Source organism: Talpa occidentalis, unplaced genomic scaffold (assembly GCF_014898055.3).
Source record: "Talpa occidentalis isolate TD23 unplaced genomic scaffold, MPIMG_talOcc4v2.1 talOcc4.9, whole genome shotgun sequence".
NCBI classification, from domain to species: domain Eukaryota; kingdom Metazoa; phylum Chordata; class Mammalia; order Eulipotyphla; family Talpidae; genus Talpa; species Talpa occidentalis.
The window spans coordinates 59,521,214-59,545,619 of NW_023605305.1; the positions used below are offsets into that span (position 1 = coordinate 59,521,214).

The 24,406-nt window shown below is 33.8% G+C and overlaps 1 protein-coding gene across 10 annotated transcripts in view; it reads left to right on the plus strand.

Annotated features, from left to right (window-relative positions):
• The window catches only part of DOCK7 (dedicator of cytokinesis 7), a 153,541-nt gene that overhangs the window by 105,447 nt on the left and 23,688 nt on the right, over positions 1 to 24,406 (plus strand). For 6 of the 10 annotated variants that reach the window (XR_008550196.1, XM_037501367.2, XM_037501370.2 and 3 more), the window contains 11 exons: positions 2,508 to 2,677; positions 3,651 to 3,805; positions 7,089 to 7,271; positions 7,366 to 7,528; positions 10,508 to 10,604; positions 13,107 to 13,203; positions 13,513 to 13,647; positions 14,569 to 14,721; positions 20,793 to 20,951; positions 21,528 to 21,628; positions 23,413 to 23,605. Coding sequence is in view for 9 of the 10 variants with exons in the window: in XM_037501367.2 (XP_037357264.1) it covers positions 2,508 to 2,677; positions 3,651 to 3,805; positions 7,089 to 7,271; positions 7,366 to 7,528; positions 10,508 to 10,604; positions 13,107 to 13,203; positions 13,513 to 13,647; positions 14,569 to 14,721; positions 20,793 to 20,951; positions 21,528 to 21,628; positions 23,413 to 23,605 (1,606 nt within the window). In the remaining variant the exon portion in view is untranslated. The remainder of the gene's footprint in view (positions 1 to 2,507; positions 2,678 to 3,650; positions 3,806 to 7,088; positions 7,272 to 7,365; positions 7,529 to 10,507; positions 10,605 to 13,106; positions 13,204 to 13,512; positions 13,648 to 14,568; positions 14,722 to 20,792; positions 20,952 to 21,527; positions 21,629 to 23,412; positions 23,606 to 24,406) is intronic. The other 4 variants (XM_037501368.2, XM_037501369.2, XM_037501373.2 and 1 more) reach the window with 1 other exon arrangement.

Genomic DNA, 24,406 nt, shown 5'->3' on the forward strand with positions numbered 1-24,406 from the left:
ACTTAATAGCTGAATGTGAATGAGTAATGTAGATGTATGAAAAGGTTTCATGAAGACAAATGAGTACAGTGCAGATAAGTGAAGTCTTAGGCTAGTAACTGCTGAGAGATAAGAGATATGTACCTAAGTTTGGGAATAATCACTTGGTGTACAAAAAGTCAAAAAGGAGAATGTAAAAAGCAAATGACCAGAACCTGAGACTTGGGGCGGGGGAGGATGATAGAGAGGATGAGGAAGAGTAGAAATCATCTGGAGAAATTACTGAGAAGAGAACATATAAAATGTCAAATAGAGAGCAGGAGAATGAAATCTGAGATAGGTTAGTTAGGTGTGATTTATCACAGTGTTTAAGAGTATACTTTCTAAATGAAATCTTAGAAGAGAGAAGAATCAAGCTTCAGCTTGATTTCTTATATAGTTCTGTAAAATGTTAGATAAGTTTAAGGGCTTAAGAGTAAGACTACCTGCTTTCAAATCCCAGCTTTTAAATTTTCTCTGTGTTCTTAAGAGATGCAAAACTAATATTTACTGAGAAAGGCAATGTACAAGGCACTGTGCTAAGCATGTGCATAAATTTATGCAACTTATTCTCACAAATACTTTATGAGGTAGATTTCTAATCTCATCATAGAGTAGGAAATAGAATTATCTTCAAAAAACCACTTAACTATTAAAAGATGAAGCTAGTACAGCAAGCAAAATGTTGTAAGTATTCAAAAACTGAGTTTCAAAGAAGAGAGGGAATAGTGGTAGGTAGATAAAAATACTTGATATAGACCACATATTAAGGAAATTTATTGCAATATTTATTATAATAGTTAATTAGTTATGAAAATACTATGTAAGCTTAGAGGAAACTAGTTTTTAGTGAACAGTTATTTTCAAAATAGGAAAGACTTATTTGAAGGTAAGTACTTACTAAGGAGGACAGTGAAACTGTCAAAGAAAGATGAGTTTCACTGAACATAATGGGGAAATTACTTTCTGAGAGAAGGTACAACTTTTTTTTTTTTAATTTTTTTTAAATTTTTTTTTTTAAACATTTGTGCTTTATTTATTTATTTATTTATTTTAATTTATACAAGCACTGGGTACAGTCAGAAGTGCGGGAGGGTGAGAGAATTCACCAGAGCCAGAGCGGGGAGCACAGCAGGCAGAAGGACCGAAGCACACTGCTGAGGAGAGCAGCGGGCCGCAGGAGAGGTCTGTGCGCCATGTGGGACCCTCCTCCGGTAGCCGGGGCATTTTGGTTCGCGATGCATTTTGGTAGCATAAGTATGGAGATGTGTTAAAAGATCTGGCCAGAACAAATTCAGGTTGGCTTTTTTTTTTTTTCCTAAAAGAAAGAGTTGGAGATAAGGCCTTTTACTGAGATTGATGATTAAGAGGCTTAAGGAGAGAGAATGAGTTGAAATTGCTGCCAGGTACAGCATTAAGGGCCAGTTGAAGTTGAAAGAATTTTTAATTAGACTGCTTTGCATAATCAAAGTGACTTCACTGAAAGAAGAGAGACCAAAAAATGTGTGAATATGAGAGTGCCCCTTGCTAGTGTGTTAATTAACCCTGTTGAAACTCAGGGAGATTGGGAGTCTAGCAAAGTTGTAAGACCCAGATAAAATATATGACCGATAGTGGTAGCGCTGGAAGGGATCATGCTCAGCGAAATAAGCCAAAAAGAAAAAGCAAAATACCGGATGGTCTCACTCATAGCAGGAATCTAGAAAACTTAAATAAGGGACCAGGAAAACGAATAACTATAAGAAAGTGAAAATCAAAATCAACAAAAAACTATGAACCAGAGACACTTTTTGGGGGGTGGAGGGGCGGGAGGGGAGGGATTGGGTCAGAATGGGGGGTTTGCAATTGTATGGGGGAATATAAAAATAAAATTTATTATTTAAAAAAAACAAAATAATAATAAAGGAAAAATAAAGTAAATTGAAATAATTTAGACTGAGGAAATTCAGAAAAAAAAATATCAAATTTGACCATAAAAAAAAAAATAAAATATATGACCGAGGAAGTTCACTTTAAATGGAAATGTCAAAGGGAAACCCAGCCTTTGAACTACATAATCTCTTAGATAGAGGATATTTCTTTAAAAAAAGGTAATCAAAATTAAATTCAGTTAATGTAAAAAGGTATTATTTGATGAAATAAAAGTTAACATGTACTTAAATTTCCCTCTTTTTTTTTGCTTTAAAATGTTGCTGTAGCTGGTCTTAAGTTATTTAATATTAAAATGTATTAATAGTTGATGTTAAAACATTTGGATTTACTCCTAAATTAATTATACTGCTTTTTTTCTTTCCCTTAATATTTATTTTGTACAGACAGACATTCATTAATTTTAAAATGAAAAATGTTTTATATGAATACTTGCAAAAATGTCAGAAAGTTAAATAGCTGAACAAAATTGATTCAGTACCATGACTTGTTTGCTTTAAAAATGTTAACTAATCTCTGTGACCTTACTGCTTCCTCTTCTTCATCTTCTTTTTAAATAGACTGTTTGGATTGCATAAGAAAGTCATCAATATGGTACACAATTTATTATCCAGTCATGACTCAGACCCACGGTACTCTGACCCCCAGATAAAGGCTCGGGTGGCTATGTTATATCTACCTCTGATTGGCATTATCATGGAAACTGTTCCTCAGCTATATGATTTTACAGGTATTTAGTATATTTAACACAGTTTAAAAGGCAAATATCAAAAGTTTAAAAAGTGTTAAAAATATCTCAAGGATAAAGGTCTTTTTTTAGGACAAGTAATAAAAGAAATATAAATACAATGACATGAGTAAACCGTAAATATTTGACCATATCACTGAAATACCTTTTCTGAGAGGACTCACTGAAAGACTTCTGTAAGTGGGTCTGATGATGAATTTTGAAATAATGATTTTATTATAATCGCCTGTCTTATAGAAAAAGGTTTTTTTAATGTGAGTGTGTACTGTGCATCTGAAAAAGAATACAAGAAACCTTCATGGTTGTCTACCTTCCTCATTCTCACTTTTATTCATATATGTTTCACTGAGATATTCACCTGAATATCAAGGGTTAAGAAGTTATGTTGCTTTTTTAAAAACTGGAACCACAACCTTTTATTGCTTTTGCTTTTCATATTTAGAATTTACTTAAGTTCCTTCATTTGCCTTAACAAAAACACTGTGGGATGCATTTAAACTAGCAATTAACCTGAAAAAAGTAGTTCCAGTTCAATAAACACAAAAATAAATATTTACAAGTACCTAATATGTATTACTAAATTCCACAGGTGTTGGTGATACAAAGATAACCAATTCCTTGTCTTTGAGGTGACAGATAATTGAGTAGTTTTCCCAGTATTTTGATCACTATAGTGATCTCTTTTATCTAAAGGCAGAAATGTTTATATTTTCTTTTACTAGTAAGTTAATATTCACTACAAACTATAAATTTTGACTATAGGAATGAGTTAATGCTTAAAATATTTGAAGTTTGTTTAAAAGAAGTAAATCTAATGAAAAATAATATATAATAACATTTTTCTTTTAAAGAATAATGGGGAATAAGGAAGGGAATTATATGCTCCATAACTATTAAGTTAAACAGAAATTTTGCTCTTTGTTTACTTTGGATCTTTTCTTTTTTTTCCTCACAGAAACTCACAATCAACGAGGAAGACCAATTTGTATAGCCACTGATGATTATGAAAGTGAGAGTGGAAGCATGATAAGCCAGACAGTTGCCATGGCAATTGCAGGAACATCAGTTCCTCAACTAACAAGACCCGGTAGTTTTCTCCTCACATCAACGGTAAAAAAAACCCTTCTACAGTTTGTATTTTTTTCTGGAATAATAGGTACTTACAAGGATGTTCTGAGATTATTATATTTACAGAGATTATTGTTTTAGCTGATGCAAAAGTACTCTGAATTTATTTGTTTTATGGAAACATTAAGGTTATAAGAATAATACTCATATTAAGTTTAAAAAATATATATTCATTGCCTCAAGGTATATGGGATAAAGCTATGTATTTTCTCATTCAAAATTTTGAAAATTGTCTTACATATAGACTACTTTTTAATCCATTTAATTGTCAGCCTTAAATATAGACTCAGTTGTTTAGCAATTGAGAATATCTTTTTCAATATGTGGAAATTTATATTTTTTATTTTCAGCAAATTGATATACTACCGTGCCCCTGTACTTTTCTCCCTTTAAACAGGGGAGGCTATAGAAGCAGGGAGGAAGTGAAATGCCAATAGAGCAAGATCAAATTCTAAAAGTTTTAAATGCATTTTCTTTCAGAAAAAAGTGCATCGTTTGTGGAAGCTGCTCTACCTGACAACTTTTTCTCATGTTTTTTTTTTTTGTTTTTTTTTTTTTTTATAGAGGCATGTTTTTATTTTTTTTTTTTATTTATTTGTTTGTTTGTTTTTTGTTTATACATGCACTGGGTACAGTCAGAAGCGCGGGAGGGTGAGAGAATTCACCAGAGCCAGAGCGGGGAGCAGAGCAGGCAGAAGGACCAAAGTACACTGCTGAGGGGAGCAGCGGGCGGCAGGAGAGGTCTGCGCGCCATGTGGGACCCTCCTCCGGTGGCCGGGGAGCAGGCGGGGATCGAACCGGCGGTGCAGAGGCTGCGGGCAGCTTCGCAACCCAGCGCTCAACCGCTGCGCCACCGGGGAGGCCCCTATCATGTTGTTTTAAAATCATTTTATTGATGTCCAAAATTGTCTTCTTGAGATATAATTGACTTAACCAAAGATTCACCCATTTTATAATGTATAATTTCATAATTTATAGTATATTTGCAGAGTTATGCAGTCACCACAATCTGATTTTAAGACTTTTTTATTACCTAAAAAGACGTCTCAGCCCTATTAGCAGTCACCCTATGAGTTTGCCTGCAACCCTACCTCTAGGCAACAGCTAATCTACTTTCTGTCTATATACATTTGACTGTTCTGGACATTTCATGAAATACATTACATTATGTGATCCTTCACCTCTAACTTCTTTCTCTAGGCATAGGTTTTTTGAGTCTCATTTATGTTACAGCATGTGTCAGTGCTTTTGGTTTATTGATTATTTTCCATTATATTAATTATACCAGATTTTGTTTGTCAGTTCATAAACATTTGTATCATTTTCACTTTATGGCTAATGGGATTACTGCGATCAACACTGGTGTACAAGTCTTTGTTTCTCTTAGGTAATTAGTTTTCTAGGATTGGATTTGCTGGATTGGGTTTGCTAATGGTATCTCTTGCTTAACATTTTGAGAAACTTCAAAACTTCCTTTAAAATGACTGAGCCAGTTTACATTTCCATCAGCAATGTAAAAGATCCTTTTTCTCCAAATCTTCACCACCATTTGTTAGTCTTTTTTATTATATCTACATGAGTGGGTATGAAATGGTATCTTGTGGTTTTGATTTGCATTTCCCTAATAGCTATTGATGTTGAGCATCTCTGTATGTTCTGAATACAGATTTGTTTTCAGATATGTCATTTGGAAATATTTTCTTCTAGTTCTATGGGTTAACTTTTCACTTTCTTCATGGCATCATTTGAATTACAAACATTTTAATTTTGATGAATTCAACTTACTAATTTTTTTCATTTATCACTTGTATTTAAAGTGATATTGTACATACAAAAGAATATATAGTAGTTCCTTCTTATTCATGAGGAATTATTTTCTAGACTGCCAGAGAAACCCTAAACTGCCAGTAGTACTGAACCCTGTATATATTGCTTTTTCCCTAAACATGCATACCTATGATAGAGTTTAACTTATAAATTAGGCAAAAATAACAGATTAGCAGTAACTAATAATAAAACAACAATTATTGCAATATACTTTAATAAGTTACATGAATGTTGTCTGTCTCTCAAAATATCTTATTGTGTATTCCTAGGAGTGGAGTTGCTGGGTCATATGATAGCTCCATTTTTAGTAGTTTGAGGACTCTCCACACAGCTTTCCATAGTGATTGGACCAGTTTGCATTCCCACCAGCATTGTAGGAGTGTACCTTTTTCTCCACATCCTTGCCAACATTTGTTGTTGCTAGCTTTTTTAATATGTGCCATTCTCACTGGTGTAAGGTGGTATCTCATTGTGCTTTTGATTTGCATTTCCCTGATTATAAGTGATATTGAATCTTTTTTCATATACCTGTTGGCCATTTGCATTTCCTCTTTGGAGAAGTGGTTTTTTTTTAGCTCTTCTGCCCATTTTTTGACTGGGTTATTTACTTTGATTTTGTTTAGTTGTGTGAGCTCTTTGTAGATCTTTGTGATAAGTCCCTTATCAGCGGTATGGAGTGCAAAAATTTTCTCCAACTCAGTAGGGTGTCTCTTTGTTTCAGTTAGTGTCTCTTTTGCTGTACAGAGTCTTTTTAGTTTGATGCAATTCCAGCTGTTTATCTTTTCCTTCACTATCTTTACTTTGGGGGATGAGCCTTTAATGATATTAATCACTCTATGTTCTTATCTGTAAAATTGAGATGATACAACCTGCTTGATTTTGTTGATGGTGGAATAAATCATATTTATGTACATATAGATAGATATAAATTCTTAGCATGATGACTAGAACAGAGTAAATATTCAATAAATGATACTGTAAGCAAATTTTTACTCTTAGTTTTTCATTTATATTTTACATAGTATATACTAATATAGATTGGAGCTTGAAACTAGAACTTTAACCATATATACTTTACATCAGTGACCCTTGATAGGAAACAGTGGTTCTGTAAATCTGATGATAGTGTATTATTATTGCTTTCTCTTCTTATACGTTGTTTCATGTGTAATATTCTAATATAGGTAGCTCAATTTTAAAGGTTTCTTTTAATTCTTGTCTGCTGGTAGCTCTACCATAGATTAAACAGAAAAGTTAAACTTCAGGACCTCAACTTTAAGGTTTCTTGTGACTATACATATGTTGTATAAATCAAACGATTCTTATTAAATACTTGAGTTGAAGCAATTTTTGTTTTATTGTTTTCAGAAGAAAACAACCAAGAAAAAAAGAAATGGCCATTGATCAATCGTCTCATTCTCTTCCTTTTTATTTTCAGAGTGGTAGGCAACACACTACTTTTTCAGCAGAATCAAGTCGGAGCCTTTTGATCTGTCTGCTCTGGGTTCTCAAGAATGCAGATGAGACAGTTCTACAGAAGTGGTTTACAGATCTCTCAGTCCTGCAGCTAAACCGACTATTAGATCTGCTTTATCTTTGTGTATCTTGCTTTGAGTACAAAGTAAGTGATCAGTTTGCCTTGGCAAAGAACAAGAAAGGAAAAACATTTGGAAAAGGAAGAAAATTCAATGCCTCTCCTAATGTTTAAATTTTAGGGAAAGAAAGTATTTGAAAGAATGAATAGTTTGACCTTTAAAAAATCAAAAGACATGAGAGCAAAGCTTGAAGAAGCTATTCTTGGGAGCATAGGTGCTAGACAAGAAATGGTACGCCGTAGCAGAGGACAGCTTGGTATGTACACAATGTCTTCTCCCTCTGGTGAGAATTTTTTAAATTTTCTTTAATTTTATTCTATAATCACCATTGTTGCAAGTCTTCAGTGACAATTCTATACTTTTTAAAAAAGTGTTTTCAATATAACTGGATTAGTGTCTATCCATTTGTTCTGTAGGAATTCAAGTTAGAATTTTGATTTAGGTAGAATAAATATACATCCTGACACTCTCTCTGTTTAGCCTATTCCTGTTGTCCTTTGTAAACCAATAGCACCCCTTGTTAAAAAGAAAAGTAGATTTTTTAGAGCATTTTTTAGGTTCAAAGCAAAATTGTGTGAAGGTATAGATTTTTCATATACTCCCTTCCTCCACACATGTATAGTTTCCCTCATTATCAATATCCCCCTCCAGATAGGTATACTTGCCACAATTGATGAATCTACATTGACATGTCATTCTCACCAGGGTCCATAGTTCATATTAGGGTTCATTTTAAGTGTTTTACATTGTGTGTAACATTACTTTTTGCTCTTAAAATTTCTTAGTTTGCAAAATGACTTTATATATCCCGTATCCAAGGCAAGATATTGTCCTTCAAACACCAATATCAGGAAAAGAAAACAGTTTAAAAGCATCTAATGTCTGTATATAATACCAGATCTGCTACTCATTAGCCATATAACCTTGGCCAACTCCTTTAATCTCCCCACTTCACCTACTGTGATTGTTTAGAGAACTTAAACAGTAGTGTAACTGATATTATCTATTTAGTGATCATGTATTTATAAACACTTAATTCTAGAGTGAAAAATAATATTGTTCTGAGAGCTTCTTTAGATCAGGGACATAATTTGGTCATCAGTGTACTTTACATGATTTAAATATTTGTATGTATATATGTCTATATGTATGTATTTGTTGACTTAAAATATGAATGCATATTTATATGAATATTTTTACAGTTTTACATTAAGTTGTTAGGTTAGTGACTATGTATGTTTAAGTATTTTTTATATACTACATGTATATGAAATGTAATGACAAAGATATAGTCTCTGCCTAGGTAATTTAATTATTACCAAAACCTAATGAATGAGGGTTGGGGGCAGATAGATGTGTTTTTTTTTTTTTAATTGAGGTAACATTGGTTTACATGCTATATAATTTAGAGGTATAAGATCCTCCAGGTGTATGTTATCACACCACACTCACCACCGAGGTACCCTTAGTCCTACACCATAGCATCTTTAAGACAAAAGAGAATAATATCCATAGGTACATAACTCTACTAAGATCATAAACTAAATGACAGACCCAGTATTTTTGACTTACAATTTAGTTGTTTTTTTTTAAAGATTTTATTTATGTACACAAGAACTGGGGTATAGGCCAGAGGAGTAAAGGGTGAGAGGACCCACCAGAGATAGAGTGGGGAACAGAACAGGCAGATTGACCGAAATACACTGCCGAGGAGAGCAGTGGGCGAGTCAGGAGAGGTCTGCTGCGCCATGTGGGTCTCCTCCCTGGCTGGGGATTCAACTTGTGCTGCAGTGGCAGCTGATAGCTTCATAGGTTGTGTCTTAACCCCTTGCGCCACCAGGGAGGCCCCCCAATTTAGATTTATTCATATTATACCACGGTTCTTTCTAAGGTTTACTGTTGGAAAGATTGGAACTGTTAACAATGTGTTACATATTTAAACATGTGACTTACGACAAGTATAATTGTTTGAATGTAAGAATTGAAATTCTTGTCTTATAAAAATTAAGCCTTTGTAAGTCTATTCCATTTGGACATTTAATGTCAATCACCTAATGACAGACATTTTTAACAAAGAAGATAAAAGATAATTTTATGGAAAAAAGTTAATAATAAAGATGTAGGTAGATTAGAGATTTTGTTGTCTTAATATAAAACATCACAAAATTTCTTAAAGATTTCAAGATAAGTTGCTTGCTTCGGCAGCACATATAATAAAAGATTTCAAAATAGGAAAGAGGGAGAGAGAGAAAACAGAAGAAATATCCAGATATGCCTTTGATTGTATGGCAAATTATATTTGTTTCTCAATATTTTGAAACTCTGAATTTTTACTTTTGTTATTCATTCTAGTTTCCCAGATGATTTAAAGTCTCGTTTTTATTTTTTTCAAAAAAAAGAATGTTAGTTTTTTAGTTGAAAACATGAAATTGTGACTGATTCAATTTGTTTAAATGTTTAAATTTCTCTACAATTCTCAGTGTCTTGTCTACTTCCGTGAGTTTATGTGTATCAGTTCTGTTGCTGCTGCCTTTTAAAGGAACCCATACCATTCAGTCTGCTTTCAAACCTGGAAACTTTTTGGAGAAAGCCTGTCTTCTGTTCCTGGCTTATGTTAACCAGAGGCAGTAATTACTTTAGGCCTCCTTCTTATTTTGCTTATTTATTACACAAAATTCTTTGAACTCTCAATATGTACTACTTTGTCAGCCCTGGATATGAAGTGGAAACAAAATAGCCATATTCTGTGTTCTTCAGTGGCTTATATTCTTATGGTCATAATTGCTATGGAGAGAAATATAGCAAATTAAGGGGAAAGGAAATGTTGAAGAGTGGAGAAAGGTCTGAGGACACAGCGAATGATAAGCCAGTGAAAATTTTAGGGGAAAACAATCAGGTACAAGTTGCAGCAACCATTGCATAGGTCCTAAATCAAAAAGTATATATATTTATATCATGTATTCAGAAAACACACACGCGTGCACACACACACACACACAATGGATGATGGTGATGGAAATGAAAGGAAGAGTGACAGGAAACAAAGCCATACATGTCATGTAGGTTCTTATAAACCATGATTAAGATTTTGAGAAAATCATAGTTAAAAAATTTGCTTATTGTCAGTTTTTTTTCCACTCATACTGAGGATAAAATGGCTATGTACAAAGTAAATGACTTTGTACTTATTTCGTATGTTTGTAAATATGCATGGGTTTAATCCAGTTAAAATAAAATAATGGCTTTGAAATTTGTTTGACAGAGAGAAGCCCTTCTGGCAGTACCTTTGGGAGTCAAGAAAATCTGAGATGGAGAAAAGATATGACTCACTGGCGTCAAAACACAGAGAAGTTTGACAAGTATTGTAACCTTTTTTTTTTTAATTGAGTTATAATTGACATACAACATTATATTAATTTTAGGTATAGGGCATGATTCAAAATTCATATACATTGTGAAATGATCACTACAGTAAGTCCCATCTGTCACCACACTTAGTTGCATTTTTTTCTTATGATCTTGATTTTTACCATCTACTCAGTTATTTTCAAATATGAAATATAGTATGAGTAATTATAGTCATCATGCCACACATTGGGCTCATGACTTACGTATCTTATAACTGGATATTTGTACTTTTGATCCCCTTCACCTACTTCACCCACCCTATAACACTTTTTGTTTCTGATGAACTTGTTCAATTTAAAATATATAGAATATATTTGATACTTGTCAATTTAAAATATATTAATTCTTCAAATCTTAGAAGACAAAAGTTATATTTAATTTTTAAATTTTCATTTAAAAACAATTTGAGGGAAAAATTTTTTATGTGGTATGTAGAAAAATAAAATGTTACATATTGTAAGCCCCATTTTCTCCTTATAATACCAATGGAAAATTCATTCTGCAGCTGTTTTCTGATCATAATTTGGGTGTGTGACAATTAAATATTTCAAGTATTAGAAAGAATTAGAAAACTACATTGGCCCTCTTAGAGCTTAAAATATGATTGTTTCTAGAAGGAAGGCAAACTAAATACAGTATTTTCTCTTGGGATTTTGACTTACAGGTTAGCCCTTAAGTCATTGAATGACCAAAAAAAGTTGAGAATATGGTGACCATTCAGGTTTTCCTAGTTCTCCCAGATTTTAACCCTGAATGTTCTATATCCTAGGGAATGCCTCAGTCCTGTCCTAGGATGACTGGTTGCCGTACTTAAGAACCATCTTCAGCCCAAACTTTAGAAAATTCTCACAAATAGATTCGCAAAAATATTAACTCAAAGACAGTAAAATCATAAAACACAGGATACAAGATCCTATGAGAATCAATGGAGAGAACAGCAGTTTGTACCATGCAGATGAGAGTTTCAAATTATCAAAAACTATTTTAGTCTCCTCAGGCTGTTATAACAAAATACCACAGTCTAGTTGCTTATAAACAATAGGAATTTGTTTCTCACAGTTTTTTTGACTGGGAAACCTAGAGCTACAGACTTCTCACTGTGTCTTATATATGGAAGGGCAAGAAAAATCTTGGGAAAGTGTCTTTTATGAAGGCGTTAATTCCTTTCTCAAGGCTTTGGCCCTCATCACATTCTAATGGCCTCACCATTATATATAAATATTTAATATATATAATATACATACATATAAATAAAATATCACTACCATTGGCATTAGGTTTTCATGTGTGTTATGTTGTGCTTTTTTAGAAATCACAAAGCAGCCAGGTATAATACTTTGGCATATTGCTTTAGTTCTACATTTGTGTAATAGATTTCTCTTTGCTTACCTTGCTATGTTTTAAGGAGTCCTTTTTTTTTTTTTTTTTTTGGTGTTTTCAATGAAGCCACCTTGTTATTGTCATGTTTCTGCATAAAGTCTCCCCTAGAATTTTTAGCTTGAGCATTCTGTATTTCCTTTTTCAATTTAAGTATGAAAACTGTTATATTTTCTCCTTAAATTTAATTTGTAAAATAAAGATTCATGAGCTGCTCTTGTTAGTAGTAATAATAAAGATTCAGAAACTTAAAGATCTAGGAACTTTTGAAAGTTAGATTTAATATGTTCCTCTACTTCTGCTTTAATTTGTGTGTTGTTTTTCTACTTGGATGTAATACATAATTTCTATATATGTATATATAGAACACATACCTATGTATGTATGTGTGCATGTATATATATGTGTGTGTATATATAACTGCTAAACATGTCAGTTTTACTCATAAATTGTATGTAATTCTTAAATTTTAATTCTCATTCCAGACTATTTTTATAAATATTAGTATTCATGTAAGCCATTTTAGTGTATCAAGTTGTTTTGTTTCCATTAAGCTATTCCATCCAGTCTCATTGAAGACATAAATCATTTCCTCTATCAAGATTTTTGCATCAAAAGTTTGGGGAAATTAAATTTTAGAAAAAAATAAGTACTTTAATTCTTTATAATTATTTTTGAATATCCTTGAACTGGTAAGATGAATACTGAATATTTATAATTTTGTTTTATGTAAAGCAGCTCTAAATGAAAGCCCATATAGCACCACCTACTGTCTGTGCCATTCAAACTAAAACAATGTTTCCTGGGTTTGCTGCATCTATGAAAGCTAATCACTTCTGCTTTTAGTGACATTGTGGAAATGTAATGATGTGAGAAAATGTGTATTGGTATATTTGAAAAAATGTAGGCGTAAAACAAAATGTCTTTTTCCTTATTGTCTTATAATTTCTTACTCAGGCAAATAATTGAAAAATTGTCCAAGTTTCATTATTTGTATGCATCTTTAAGTCTTCTTTGAATTATTGATCTAGTGGATTTTTTAAAAGATAAATATAATTTATAATATTTTTTATTAGGTCAAGAGCAGAGATTGAACATGAAGCACTGATTGATGGAAATCTTGCTACTGAAGCAAACCTTATCATTTTGGATACATTAGAGATTGTTGTCCAGGTAAGAATATAGGTAAGACTTTGTAAATTGGGGCTGGGGAGAAAAGTATTTATTGGATCATTTAATTATATTTAATGATGGCAGTTCCTAAAAGTTAAATCCTTGCTTTTCTTCTTATTTCAATCCTACCTATTCTTTTATCTCCTTTTCTTCTCTTATCTAAATCCTACTCAGCTCCTTTTCCTTGAAGTCCGCTTAGATCTTATATTAATTTTTCTATTTAAAAATATTCATTTGTTATACATATTCTATCTTCCCACCCAAATTGTAAGTATGTATCTATTTTGTTTGTTTCTTTTTAAACTGCAGACAGTTTCAGTAACAGAATCCAAAGAGAGCATCCTTGGTGGGGTACTAAAAGTGCTATTGCATAGCATGGCTTGTAACCAAAGTGCAGTTTACCTACAACACTGTTTTGCTACACAGAGAGCCCTGGTTTCGAAGGTAGGTTATTTTTCACCTGCATTTTGTCTAAGACCATGTGACACATTGGTTAAAATTCAAATAATTAACCTAAGATCCTTGATTCTTCTTTGCATCTCTTCTGTTACTTACCTTTTGGAGTTTCTCTCTTTCTTGGATCACCCATAACCAGTTTCTGGCTTAAAAGATAGTAGTTTTTATGTGGAGAAGAGCCTGAAATTAGCAGCTAACTTAAAATATGAGACTTTTTGTGTTTTTACTTCATCTTGTTCTGTCTATTCTATAACTTGATTTATCAAGAATTCAGTGTATATGTAGTTCAGTCCATTGAAATTAACATCCTGTGGTGAATAGAAAAGAAGATACTTCTGTTTGTTCAACTACTTTAGATAGTTATTCCTGTTTTTTCTCTTGGAAATCCGTATGTTCTTCTATCTTAAAGGTAACTGTTTCACTGTAGTCATGCTAGAAGGTAAAATGCAAAGCTGTTGAGGAAACAACTGGTGACAATAATATAACTAATACGTAATTAGAAACATAGAATTATAGTAATAGAAACATATTATAGAATTATACATGTAGTAATAGAAACATTATAGAATTATACATGTTGGTTATTATACTAAGTGTTTTGTGTGCATTCTCTGTTTAAGATAGTCATACAGTTCCATGTAGATAGATTGTTAGGTCCATTTTATGGATGAGAAAATGTGTTTCACTCTATTATCAGCAAATGACATAATCAGTATTTTAACCAAGTTTGTGTTTGAAATTAGTTTGTCTAGCTCTGTTGTCCACATTATTAGCCATTAGCAAGCATAATCCCTTAACAATTCTTTAAATTCTGGGCTGTGCTAAGAAGTGTCACTTCCAGCTCTGTTAACATATCTCTGTATCTTTAACTGCATGAATTCCAGGTTGATTTTTTATTTTTTTATATAGTTCCCTGAACTCTTGTTTGAAGAAGAGACAGAGCAGTGTGCTGATTTATGCCTTCGGCTACTCCGACACTGTAGCAGTAGCATCAGTACTATCCGTTCACATGCTAGTGCCTCCCTTTACCTACTTATGAGACAAAACTTTGAGATTGGGAATGTAAGTATTTTATCTCTGGATTCATAGTGAAATATAACTTATACAGGTATCTATTAAGTGAGTTTAAGGGGGTTTGGAATTCTTTTGCTATATTTAACTATCTTTATAGAGATAGTTTATAAATATCCATACCTTCAATTTTGTTTCCTGTACTAAAAACAACATATAATAGTACAGGCTTACAATGTAAATATATGTTGAGCTGTTGTAAATTTTAATTAGTGTCATTAAGTAAAATGAAAGTGATAAATAAAATTGAAGGCTTAAATATTTTATGGTTTGATATTTTATGATTATACATAATATGGAGAATTCCTTGTTTTCATTAAGATTTTTATTTGATAATATATTCAAGTGTTGTATTTTTACTCATGTACGTATTTAAGGCCCAGAATTTTCTTTTCTTTTTTTTTTAAAGATTTATTTATTTATTTATTTATTTACACAAGCACTGGGTATAGTTAGAAGCGTGGGAGGGTGAGAGAATTCACCAGAGCCAGAGCTGGGAACAGAACAGGCAGACCAACGAAACACACTGCTGAGGGGAGCAGCCGGCGGCAGAAGAGATCTGCGCGCCATGTGGGACCCTTGCCGGTGGCCGGAGATTGAACCAGCACTGCACAGGCTGCGGGCAGCATCGCAGCCCAGCGCTCAACCGCTGTGCCTCCGGGGAGGCCCAAGGCCCAGAATTTTCTTTTGAGTTATCCTTTTGGTGTCTCATTGGTTAATATATATGGTATTTTCAGTATCCTAGTTTTGTGTAGATACTTTGTAATTTCAGCTTGCATTTTTCTAAATTCGAAGAGTTAACAGTCCTTTTTCTTTTAACGTTTGACATTAATTTTTAGGTTTGTTGCAGTGTGACCATACAACTTAGACACTATTTCTTGTTTTGTGTACTATGATGTGTGTGTGTTTGTGTGCTCAAATATATATTATTTTTATAAATCTTTCACAAGCATTTAAAAGAAGCAGTATTCTTTATATTCAGAGTATTGAATTAAACAAATACACCTTATTAGCTACATAATTCTTTATTTCTGTATCCTTGTTTGTATTTTGTCTCCTTGGTGTACTGGAGGTAATTTAAAACCTATGTTTTGGCTGTTTCTCCTTTAGCTTTTACTTGGTGAATTGATATTCATAAGTATTTGGTATATAGATAATCTGGATCATGATATAATAACTACAGCTTATTTTGAATTATTCCTCTTTAGAATGGAAAAAGACCTGAATTGGTTTCATTTAAAACTTACAGTTTTTAGGCTTGAATTCTACCTTGTATGGTATTAAAATACCTCTTCTTTCTTTTTAATTTGAGGTTGCTTTATTTAACTTTGGTCTGTCCTTTTTATTTGCACTTTCTGAACCACTTTATTTTATTTGTATGCCTCTCATATACAATAAATCTGAATTTTGCTTGTAATGCAATCTCCTAGTTGAATTAAACCTCTTAATACTTGTTATTAATGAGATAGATCCTGGAGTTTTGTTATATTATTTTGTCATGCTTCATTCTTTTTCATTCCTCATGTTTTCAGTAAAGTATATTATTATTTATATTTGTGTTGCCAAATAAACCTCTCTCAGGTTTTCCTTAATATTAACAGTATCAGTCTTAGTTTTAAAATGAAATATTTCTCACCACCCATTTTTTTGGTTTTATCTATTTATTTTTGCTTTAATCATCTTTATTTTGCTAACTATTATCCTATACTTATTTACTCAAAAATATTCTTGGAACTGCTTCCCAAGTTCTTGTTTGTTCAAAATTGTCTATACTTATAGAACATGGGTAGTTGTGAAATTTTTACTTCAGACTTTATATAATAAAAAATGTGAGGAAGATCAGTAAAACCAGATAAAGAACGTTTAAAAGGAAAAAATGGAACTCAACTACCATTTTCTTCTGGCATTAAATGTTATTATTTAAATACCTCAAGAAATTCTGATATTTTCCTCCCTTTTAAATAACTTTTCCCTCCCAGCTACTCAAGGAATTATTTCTTTATATTTAAAATTAAGTATCTCTTTAGAGATCTTAGTATTGATTTTTGTTTATTTCCTCTGGCACATGATGTGTGCTTTAAATTTATTTCAGAAACTTTTCTTGAGTATAAAACTAAATATTTGGGGGGAATGAGAGAAAATGGGGGTGGGGAGCACAGTGGACTATGGGTGCTTTGGTGTTGGGAAAACTATGGTGACCACACCTAAAGGGAAAAGACCTCTATTGTGACAAAGCAAATAAAGATATAAAATGTAAAATACTGGTACATCATTAATAATAAGAAATACATATTTGTTTTATTATAGGATTTGGGATTTTTCAGCTAGGTATCAATTATACATGTGTTTGTAAAATTTTTGTTTTTGACCTGTCATTTGCTCTTTCCCTTTTTACCACTTTTAAAATCATTTACTTTGCTTGCTTTTCTCATTTATTTTTCTTATATACCATATGTGCTCTCATGACATCTCTCCTTTTTCTCCTCTACCAGTTCCATTTTTTTTCTATTTCTTTTTCAAGTATCTCCAGCTCACATATAAGCACCTATTTTATGAAATCATTTTCAGATAGATTCTTGCTATCTTTCTCTGAGTTCTTTTATTTCTGACTAGATTCATTTCTAAGATTAATGACTTTATAAATATTTTTTATAATTTTTTTTTAAGATTTTATTATTTTTACATAGAAGAACTGGGTTACAGGCCAGAGGTGCAGGAGGGGTAGTGAGATGACTCACTAGAGACAGAATGGAGAGCAATACAGGTAGATCTACTGAAGTACACTGCTGAGGGGAGCAGCAGGCAACACAGGAGAGCTCTGCTGCGCCATGTGGGTAGCTCCCTGGCCAGGGATTGAACTCAGGCCACAGTAGCTGGCAATAGCTTGATAGTGCTGAGACTTTAACCCCCTGCGCCACTAGGGAAGAACAATATTTTATAATTTAAAGCAAAATATTTCATTTAAATTGTTTTTAAGTTTTTTTTTTTAAAGATTTATTTTATTCATACAAGAGCTGGGGTTCAGGCCAGAGGTGTGGGAGGGTGAGAAGATTCACCAGAGACAGAGTGGGGAGCAGAACAGGCAGATGGAGCAAAAGCACTGCTAAGGGAAGCAGCGGGTGAGATGGGAGAGGTCTGCTGTGTGATGTGGGTTGCTCTGTGTTCGGCCGGGGATCAAACTCGTGCTGCAGTGGCTGGTGATAGCTTTATAGTGCTGTCTTTAACCCCTGTACCACCAGGGAGGCCCCTGTCCTATTTTTATGGGAAGGCAAGAGCTCTTTCTTAAACCAGAACAGAAGAATCCAGTTACTTCATTCATCATGATTAGTTTTCGAAATAAACTATAAAATTAAACTATACTTGGGTTTTCTTAATGTTTTCTTTTAGGGAAGCTTGATATAATAGGATAAAAATACATAATTTATCATCTTAGCATCGGGAATTACCTCTGAAAGGGAATAGGTAATTTTAAACTGTCACTGATATATATAGTTTATGTATTCAGCAGATATTGGAATAAAATATTGAATTGTGTTTTAGACACTGTAGTAGACAATGGGCAAACATAGATAGAAGGGCAGTTCTTTTTACAAGTGGCTTAGCATCAATTAGGAAAGAATATGAATAACTAATACTCATCTAAAAATAGTAGTACTTTGAATGGTTTTGTGGTGATTTTAATATTAAGTGAACCATAACAGTAACTGATACTGAACATTAAGCGTTGTTCATATACTGAGAGGTAGGCACAGAGAAAAATAGCTTATGCTTCAGGGATGGAGGAGATCCATGAACTATGGATGAAGGGTTGCCTAATCAAATGGATAGAGGTAGATAGAGCTTTTATATATAAGTAGATAGAGCTTTATATGTCATGAATATGGCACATGCATAATTAGAAAGGAATGGAAATGAGAAAAGGAAACATAATGTTACTTTTTAGCTCCTCTTGTTGTTTAGAAGAGATAGCTGGAAGAGAGTAGGAAGAAATAAAATTGTAATTGTAAAGGTCCAGATTCAGTTCTTATGATACTTGGTCATATAATTGTTTTCTTTATCACTGTACTCTCAGTTCTCACCATATAGTTTGACACATTATCCTCAAAATTTAGAGTAGTTGTTGAACTACTTTGAGAGGAGTGATATGCTCAGATTTGCATTTTACAGAAACTTTGCTGATGCTGTATGAAAGACAGACTTGGGGGATAAGAAAAAAGACAGGAGGACTGACTAGAAATTATTGCTGTAATCCGAGTAATAAACAGCAAGAGTGTAAACTAAAGTAATGAATGGTGAGAATGATGAAAGAAATTTGAAACAAATTGGGGGGTAGTGTGGATTGAATTATGGTATGAATACTGAGGGTGAATGACTATGGGGTTACTAGATTTTTGGCTTGGATGGCTATAAGAATAGTAGTACCATTTAATCAGTAGAAGAGAAGATATTTAGAAATACCTGTGAGGGCCTCTATGGTGGTGAAAGAGTTAATTAAGTTTCAGCACTGTGAAGCAGCCACTGTGGCATGAGTTCGATCTCTAGCCAGGGAGCTAACCCATTCTGAATCCTCTCACCACCCTCTTTCCCCACACCTCTGGCTTATACCCTAGATCTTATATGTGTAAATAAATAAAAATAAATCTTTCAAAAATAGAAATACCTGTGAGATAACTAGATGGAGCCAACTAGGAAAATATTACAACCTTGAGCTCCAGAGAAAAATATGAGCTGAATGTGTAGACATGTAGACTAATGAAGGTAAATAAACAGATGAGGCTGTTTAGAGTATGACAAGTGAAAAGTTTCCCAACATTGTTGGGAACACTGCTGTTTAAACAGAGCAACCAGGAATAAAGGAGACACCAAAGGAGTATATAATGAATAAGAAAAGCAGAATAAGTGGTAGCACTGAAGATAAATCTGGGCATTCTTCAGGATAAAGTAATCAATTCATTTCAATGTACAGAGATGTTAAGTAGAATATTGACCAAAAAACTATCTTGGATTTGCCATTTAACTATGTTAATTGATAACCTCCGAAGAGATGTTTCATGGGGGAAATGATGGAACAGAGTTGAATTTATAATAAAACAGGAAGAACCTTAATTTGATGTGTGAGTAATGTGTGTTAAGTACTCTCATCATAGTAATGGACATAGTAAACCAGGCTAGAGTTCAAAGACTACATCTGCCACTTAAATAATTCTGTAAAAATGTTATTATAATGTACACACCTCGTGGTAGATAAATATGACGTTCTAGACACAATTTTTAGTTCAACCCTGAGATTACTTTTTTTTTTTTAAATACAAGCACTGGGTACAGTCAGAAGCATGGGAGGGTGAGAGAATTCACCAGAGCCAGAGTGGGGAGCAGAGCAGGCAGAAGGACAGAAGTACACTGCTGAGGGGACCCAGTGTGCGGCAGGAGAGGTCTGCGCACCATGTGGGACCCTCCTCTGGTGGCCGGGAAGCAGTCGGGGATAGAACCAGCACTGCAGAGGCTGTGGGCAGCTTCGCAACCCAGCGCTCAACTGCTGCGCCATTGGGGAGGCCCCCTGAGATAACTTTTTTAAAAACCCTCTTTTATAGCATATTTACAGCAAAATTCTAAGTTTTATGCCCTATTAAAAATAATTCAATATATGTATTTCATTACTTTTTGTTTGTAAGATTTAATCTTTATTTATTTATGCATATAAGAACTGGGATGTAGACCAGAGGTGCAGGAGGTTAGATGATTCACCAGGGACAGAATGAGGAGCAGAACAGGCAGATTTACTGAAATATAGTACTAAGGGAAACAGTAGGTGAGACAGAAGAGGTCTGCTACGCCAAATGTGGCTTAGCAACCTGGCCAGGGATCACACTGAGGGCACAGTGATGATAGTGTGATAGTGCTGAGACGTAACCCCTGTGCCACCAGGGAGGGCCCGTCATTACTTTTTAAAAAGTATTTTGTTTTGATGGTATTTTTTTCACTATCCCTTTCGCTTAGAAAATACACTTTTTTCTTTAAATTTTCTTATATTAAAAGTTGACCTGATAATTTCTTTATTACAGAATTTTGCCAGGGTTAAAATGCAGGTAACGATGTCACTATCTTCCTTGGTTGGCACGTCTCAGAATTTTAATGAAGAATTCTTAAGACGTTCTCTAAAGACTATATTGACATATGCTGAAGAAGATTTGGAATTGAGGGAAACAACATTTCCTGATCAGGTGAGAAATCCTCTCTTATTAATTGAAACTTAGGATTTTACTGGAGGGGCCTTTACTTTTCCATCTACATAACATACGCTATGGATAAGGTCAACTCTTTGTTTCAGTAAGTAACTTCTCCTTATGAAAGGGTTAGTATCTTTGATATAACAAATAGAATAGTAACCTTAGGCATTATAAGCAAAAAACCTTATGATGAATCATTATTCCCACTTATTACTGAAACACAAATTTGCCTTTAAAAACTAATGTTTCTTATAAACTACCTTTTTAAGAAAATCAGAAGTATTGGGGAGAATTTCCTTTTATGTCCTTTTCTTGTATTCCCTGAATCCCTATGTTTTATTTCTGTTTGTTTCCAGGTGAGAGAATTAATAAAACAGACTGCTGAGGAATTTGTGTAAATGTTATTCCATTCCTCACTATACCCCACCATAGCCACTTTCTTTAGAACTATGTCATTGTTGAATTATTTGTCTTGAAATCTTTAGCTGCTTAACTGAAATCTCTTCTAAACTAATTTAGTGAGTGTAAATGAATGACAAAGAATGTTTTTCTTATAATTCTCTGTTGCAGGTCCAAGATTTGGTTTTCAATCTCCACATGATCCTTTCTGATACTGTTAAAATGAAGGAACACCAGGAGGATCCTGAAATGTTAATCGATCTAATGTACAGGTAGCATTTGTTTGATTCACATATATCTTGTGTAATGTTCTTAAACTAGTAAGACACAGAAAACATTGAATAGAAAACTAAACATTCAAATATTACTTAAGTAATTTTCTAATTGTAGATTGAAAAGTCAAAATACACTTTACCAAACTGCTTTTTCAGATGTCCTATATCACTTCTTTTTAGACCTATTTGTAATTGTTCAGTATTGCTTATCAAAAACAAGATTTAAAAAATAACACATATTTAATACCTTGGTGTCCTGGGCTCTAATCTTAGGAAGGCCCAAGAACCTTTATTTACTTACTTACTTACTTATTTATTTATTTATTTATCTGTTTATTCATTTATTTATTTATTTTTATTGTCTTGCATCATTGCTCATTTTTGTACAATATTTGATTTCTCCCCTCTGGTGTAGTCCCCATGATTCTCCTACCACTGTGGTACCTGTGAACCATCACCATAGTCCCTTGTGCTCTTCCATTCCCTATTTTTGACCCTTCTTAGTCCCCGCTCCCTTGCTGTATGCTTCAGATCAATGGTTTGCCTGCAAGTTTTGTCTCTTTCCTAACCCTTTGTTCGGTATCCCCATGTTCCACTTACAAGTGAGGCTATCTGATACTTATTTTTTTCCTTTTGATTTATTTTGCTTGGCATAATCCCTTCCAGCTCCATCCATGTTTTTGCAAATGGCATGAGTTTATCTTTTTTGATCTCTGAGTAGTATTCCCCATATTTTAGTTGTATGGCACTCTTTTTTTTTTTTAAGATTTATTTATGCACATAAGAGCTGGGGTGTAGGCCAGAGGTACAGGGGGTGAGAGGATTCACCATAGACAGGATGGGGAGCAGAACAGGTGGATTGACTGAGATACACTGCTGAGGGGAGCAGCAGGAGAAACAGGAAAGGTCTGCTGCACCATGTGGGTTAGCTCCTGGCCGGGGATCGAACTCATGCTACAGTAGCTACTGATAACTTAGTGCTGATTAACCCCTTGTGCCATCAGGGAGGCCCTGTATGGCACTGTTTTAGGAAGAAAAATGGTGTATTAATTTTTTTCCATAACATTAATTTTCTTGCTTTTAAATGTGGTTATGCCTATAGGTTAATATGTCTAGGGGTATGTTTTGTGAAATCTGTAATTTCTTTCATATCTTGAAAAGTTTAAGTAAAATTTGAATTTTTTTTCCTTTTCCATATGACCCTCTCTTTTCACAATTTTGAAGTTCTTTAAGGGCACAGAAAAAACAAGTATTCTCCTTGAGATAAAGATGATGCAATGAAACTATGTTTTATGTATCTTTTTTCCTTTTTTCCTTCTTCATATTTCCATAATGAACATATAAAATCCCATAGTTTTTCTCTTTTTGATTGTTTCTTCAGTGACCAGTTTTTAATATAGCATGTCATTTTTTAATACCCCCCTGCTCCTGACCAGACAAACAATATTGTTTTCCCCATTCTGTTAACCCAGTTTTTTCTCTAAGCATGTTCAAGGACACTTTCATACCACTCAAAAACTCAACTCTGTTTACAGTGTACTATGATGATGAACTATGGGTGCTTTGGTGGCTTGTTCACTATGACACCAACACCTGAAGGCAGCAGCACTTTAAAAGTACAAACAACAGTGTAAACCAATGTTAATAAAAAATTTTAATTAAAAAAAAATAGATTGTGTTCATAACTGAAAAGTTGCTAGGTATATACCAAACAAGCAATCTAAACTCCCTTCCAGGTTGGGGAGCAAATGCTAATTGAAAAGAATTTCTGTTCTAATTAGAATTGCCAAGGGTTACCAGACCTCTCCAGATTTGCGATTGACCTGGTTGCAGAATATGGCTGGCAAACATTCTGAACGTAGTAATCATGCTGAGGCCGCGCAGTGCCTAGTCCATTCAGCAGCACTTGTTGCTGAATATTTGAGCATGCTGGAGGATCGGAAATACCTTCCTGTAGGATGTGTAACATTTCAGGTAGGAATATACCATATTTACATTAAACCAAGGTATGTTCTTTTGGTTTTACCTTTTCTCAATGGTGTTTAGATTCATTTAGTTTGTAAGGAAACCATAAAGGTGATTCTCCAAAAAGTGAATTAACATTTCACTGTCACTGTCATTAATGCATTTTAAAAGAGTGCTTCTTGTTAATTCTCTTTCCACATTTTATTACCTTTGAATTAATGCCATGTGTATTTATTGTTTTTGTTTATACTGCAATAGGCTTCACATAGCGTCACTCAAAATAGTAAAAATCAGAATTTTAATTGGTTTTTTTTTTTTTTTAATTTATTTATTTATTTGTTTGTTTGTTTGTTTATACATGCACTGGGTACAGTCAGAAGCGCGGGAGGGTGAGAGAATTCACCAGAGCCAGAGCGGGGAGCAGAGCAGGCAGAAGGACCGAAGTACACTGCTGAGGGGAGCAGCGGGCGGCAGGAGAGGTCTGCGGGCCATGTGGGACCCTCCTCCAGTGGCCGGGGAGCAGCCGGGGATCGAACCGGCGCTGCAGAGGCTGCGGGCAGCTTCGCAACCCAGCGCTCAACCGCTGCGCCACTGGGGAGGCCCTTAATTGGTTTTTATATAACGCGCCAGATAAATCAGTATTCTTCATTCCTGGTAAAGAAGAGATGGAAGTTTATGCTCTAACTGGGTTATATTTCTCTGATCCACTAATAGAAGTTTTTGCTTACCAAGAAATAGATAGGTTTTGTTTTTCCTCAAAACCTGTTAATGTCAGGTTTGGGAAATTACAAAATTTAAATATTATGTACT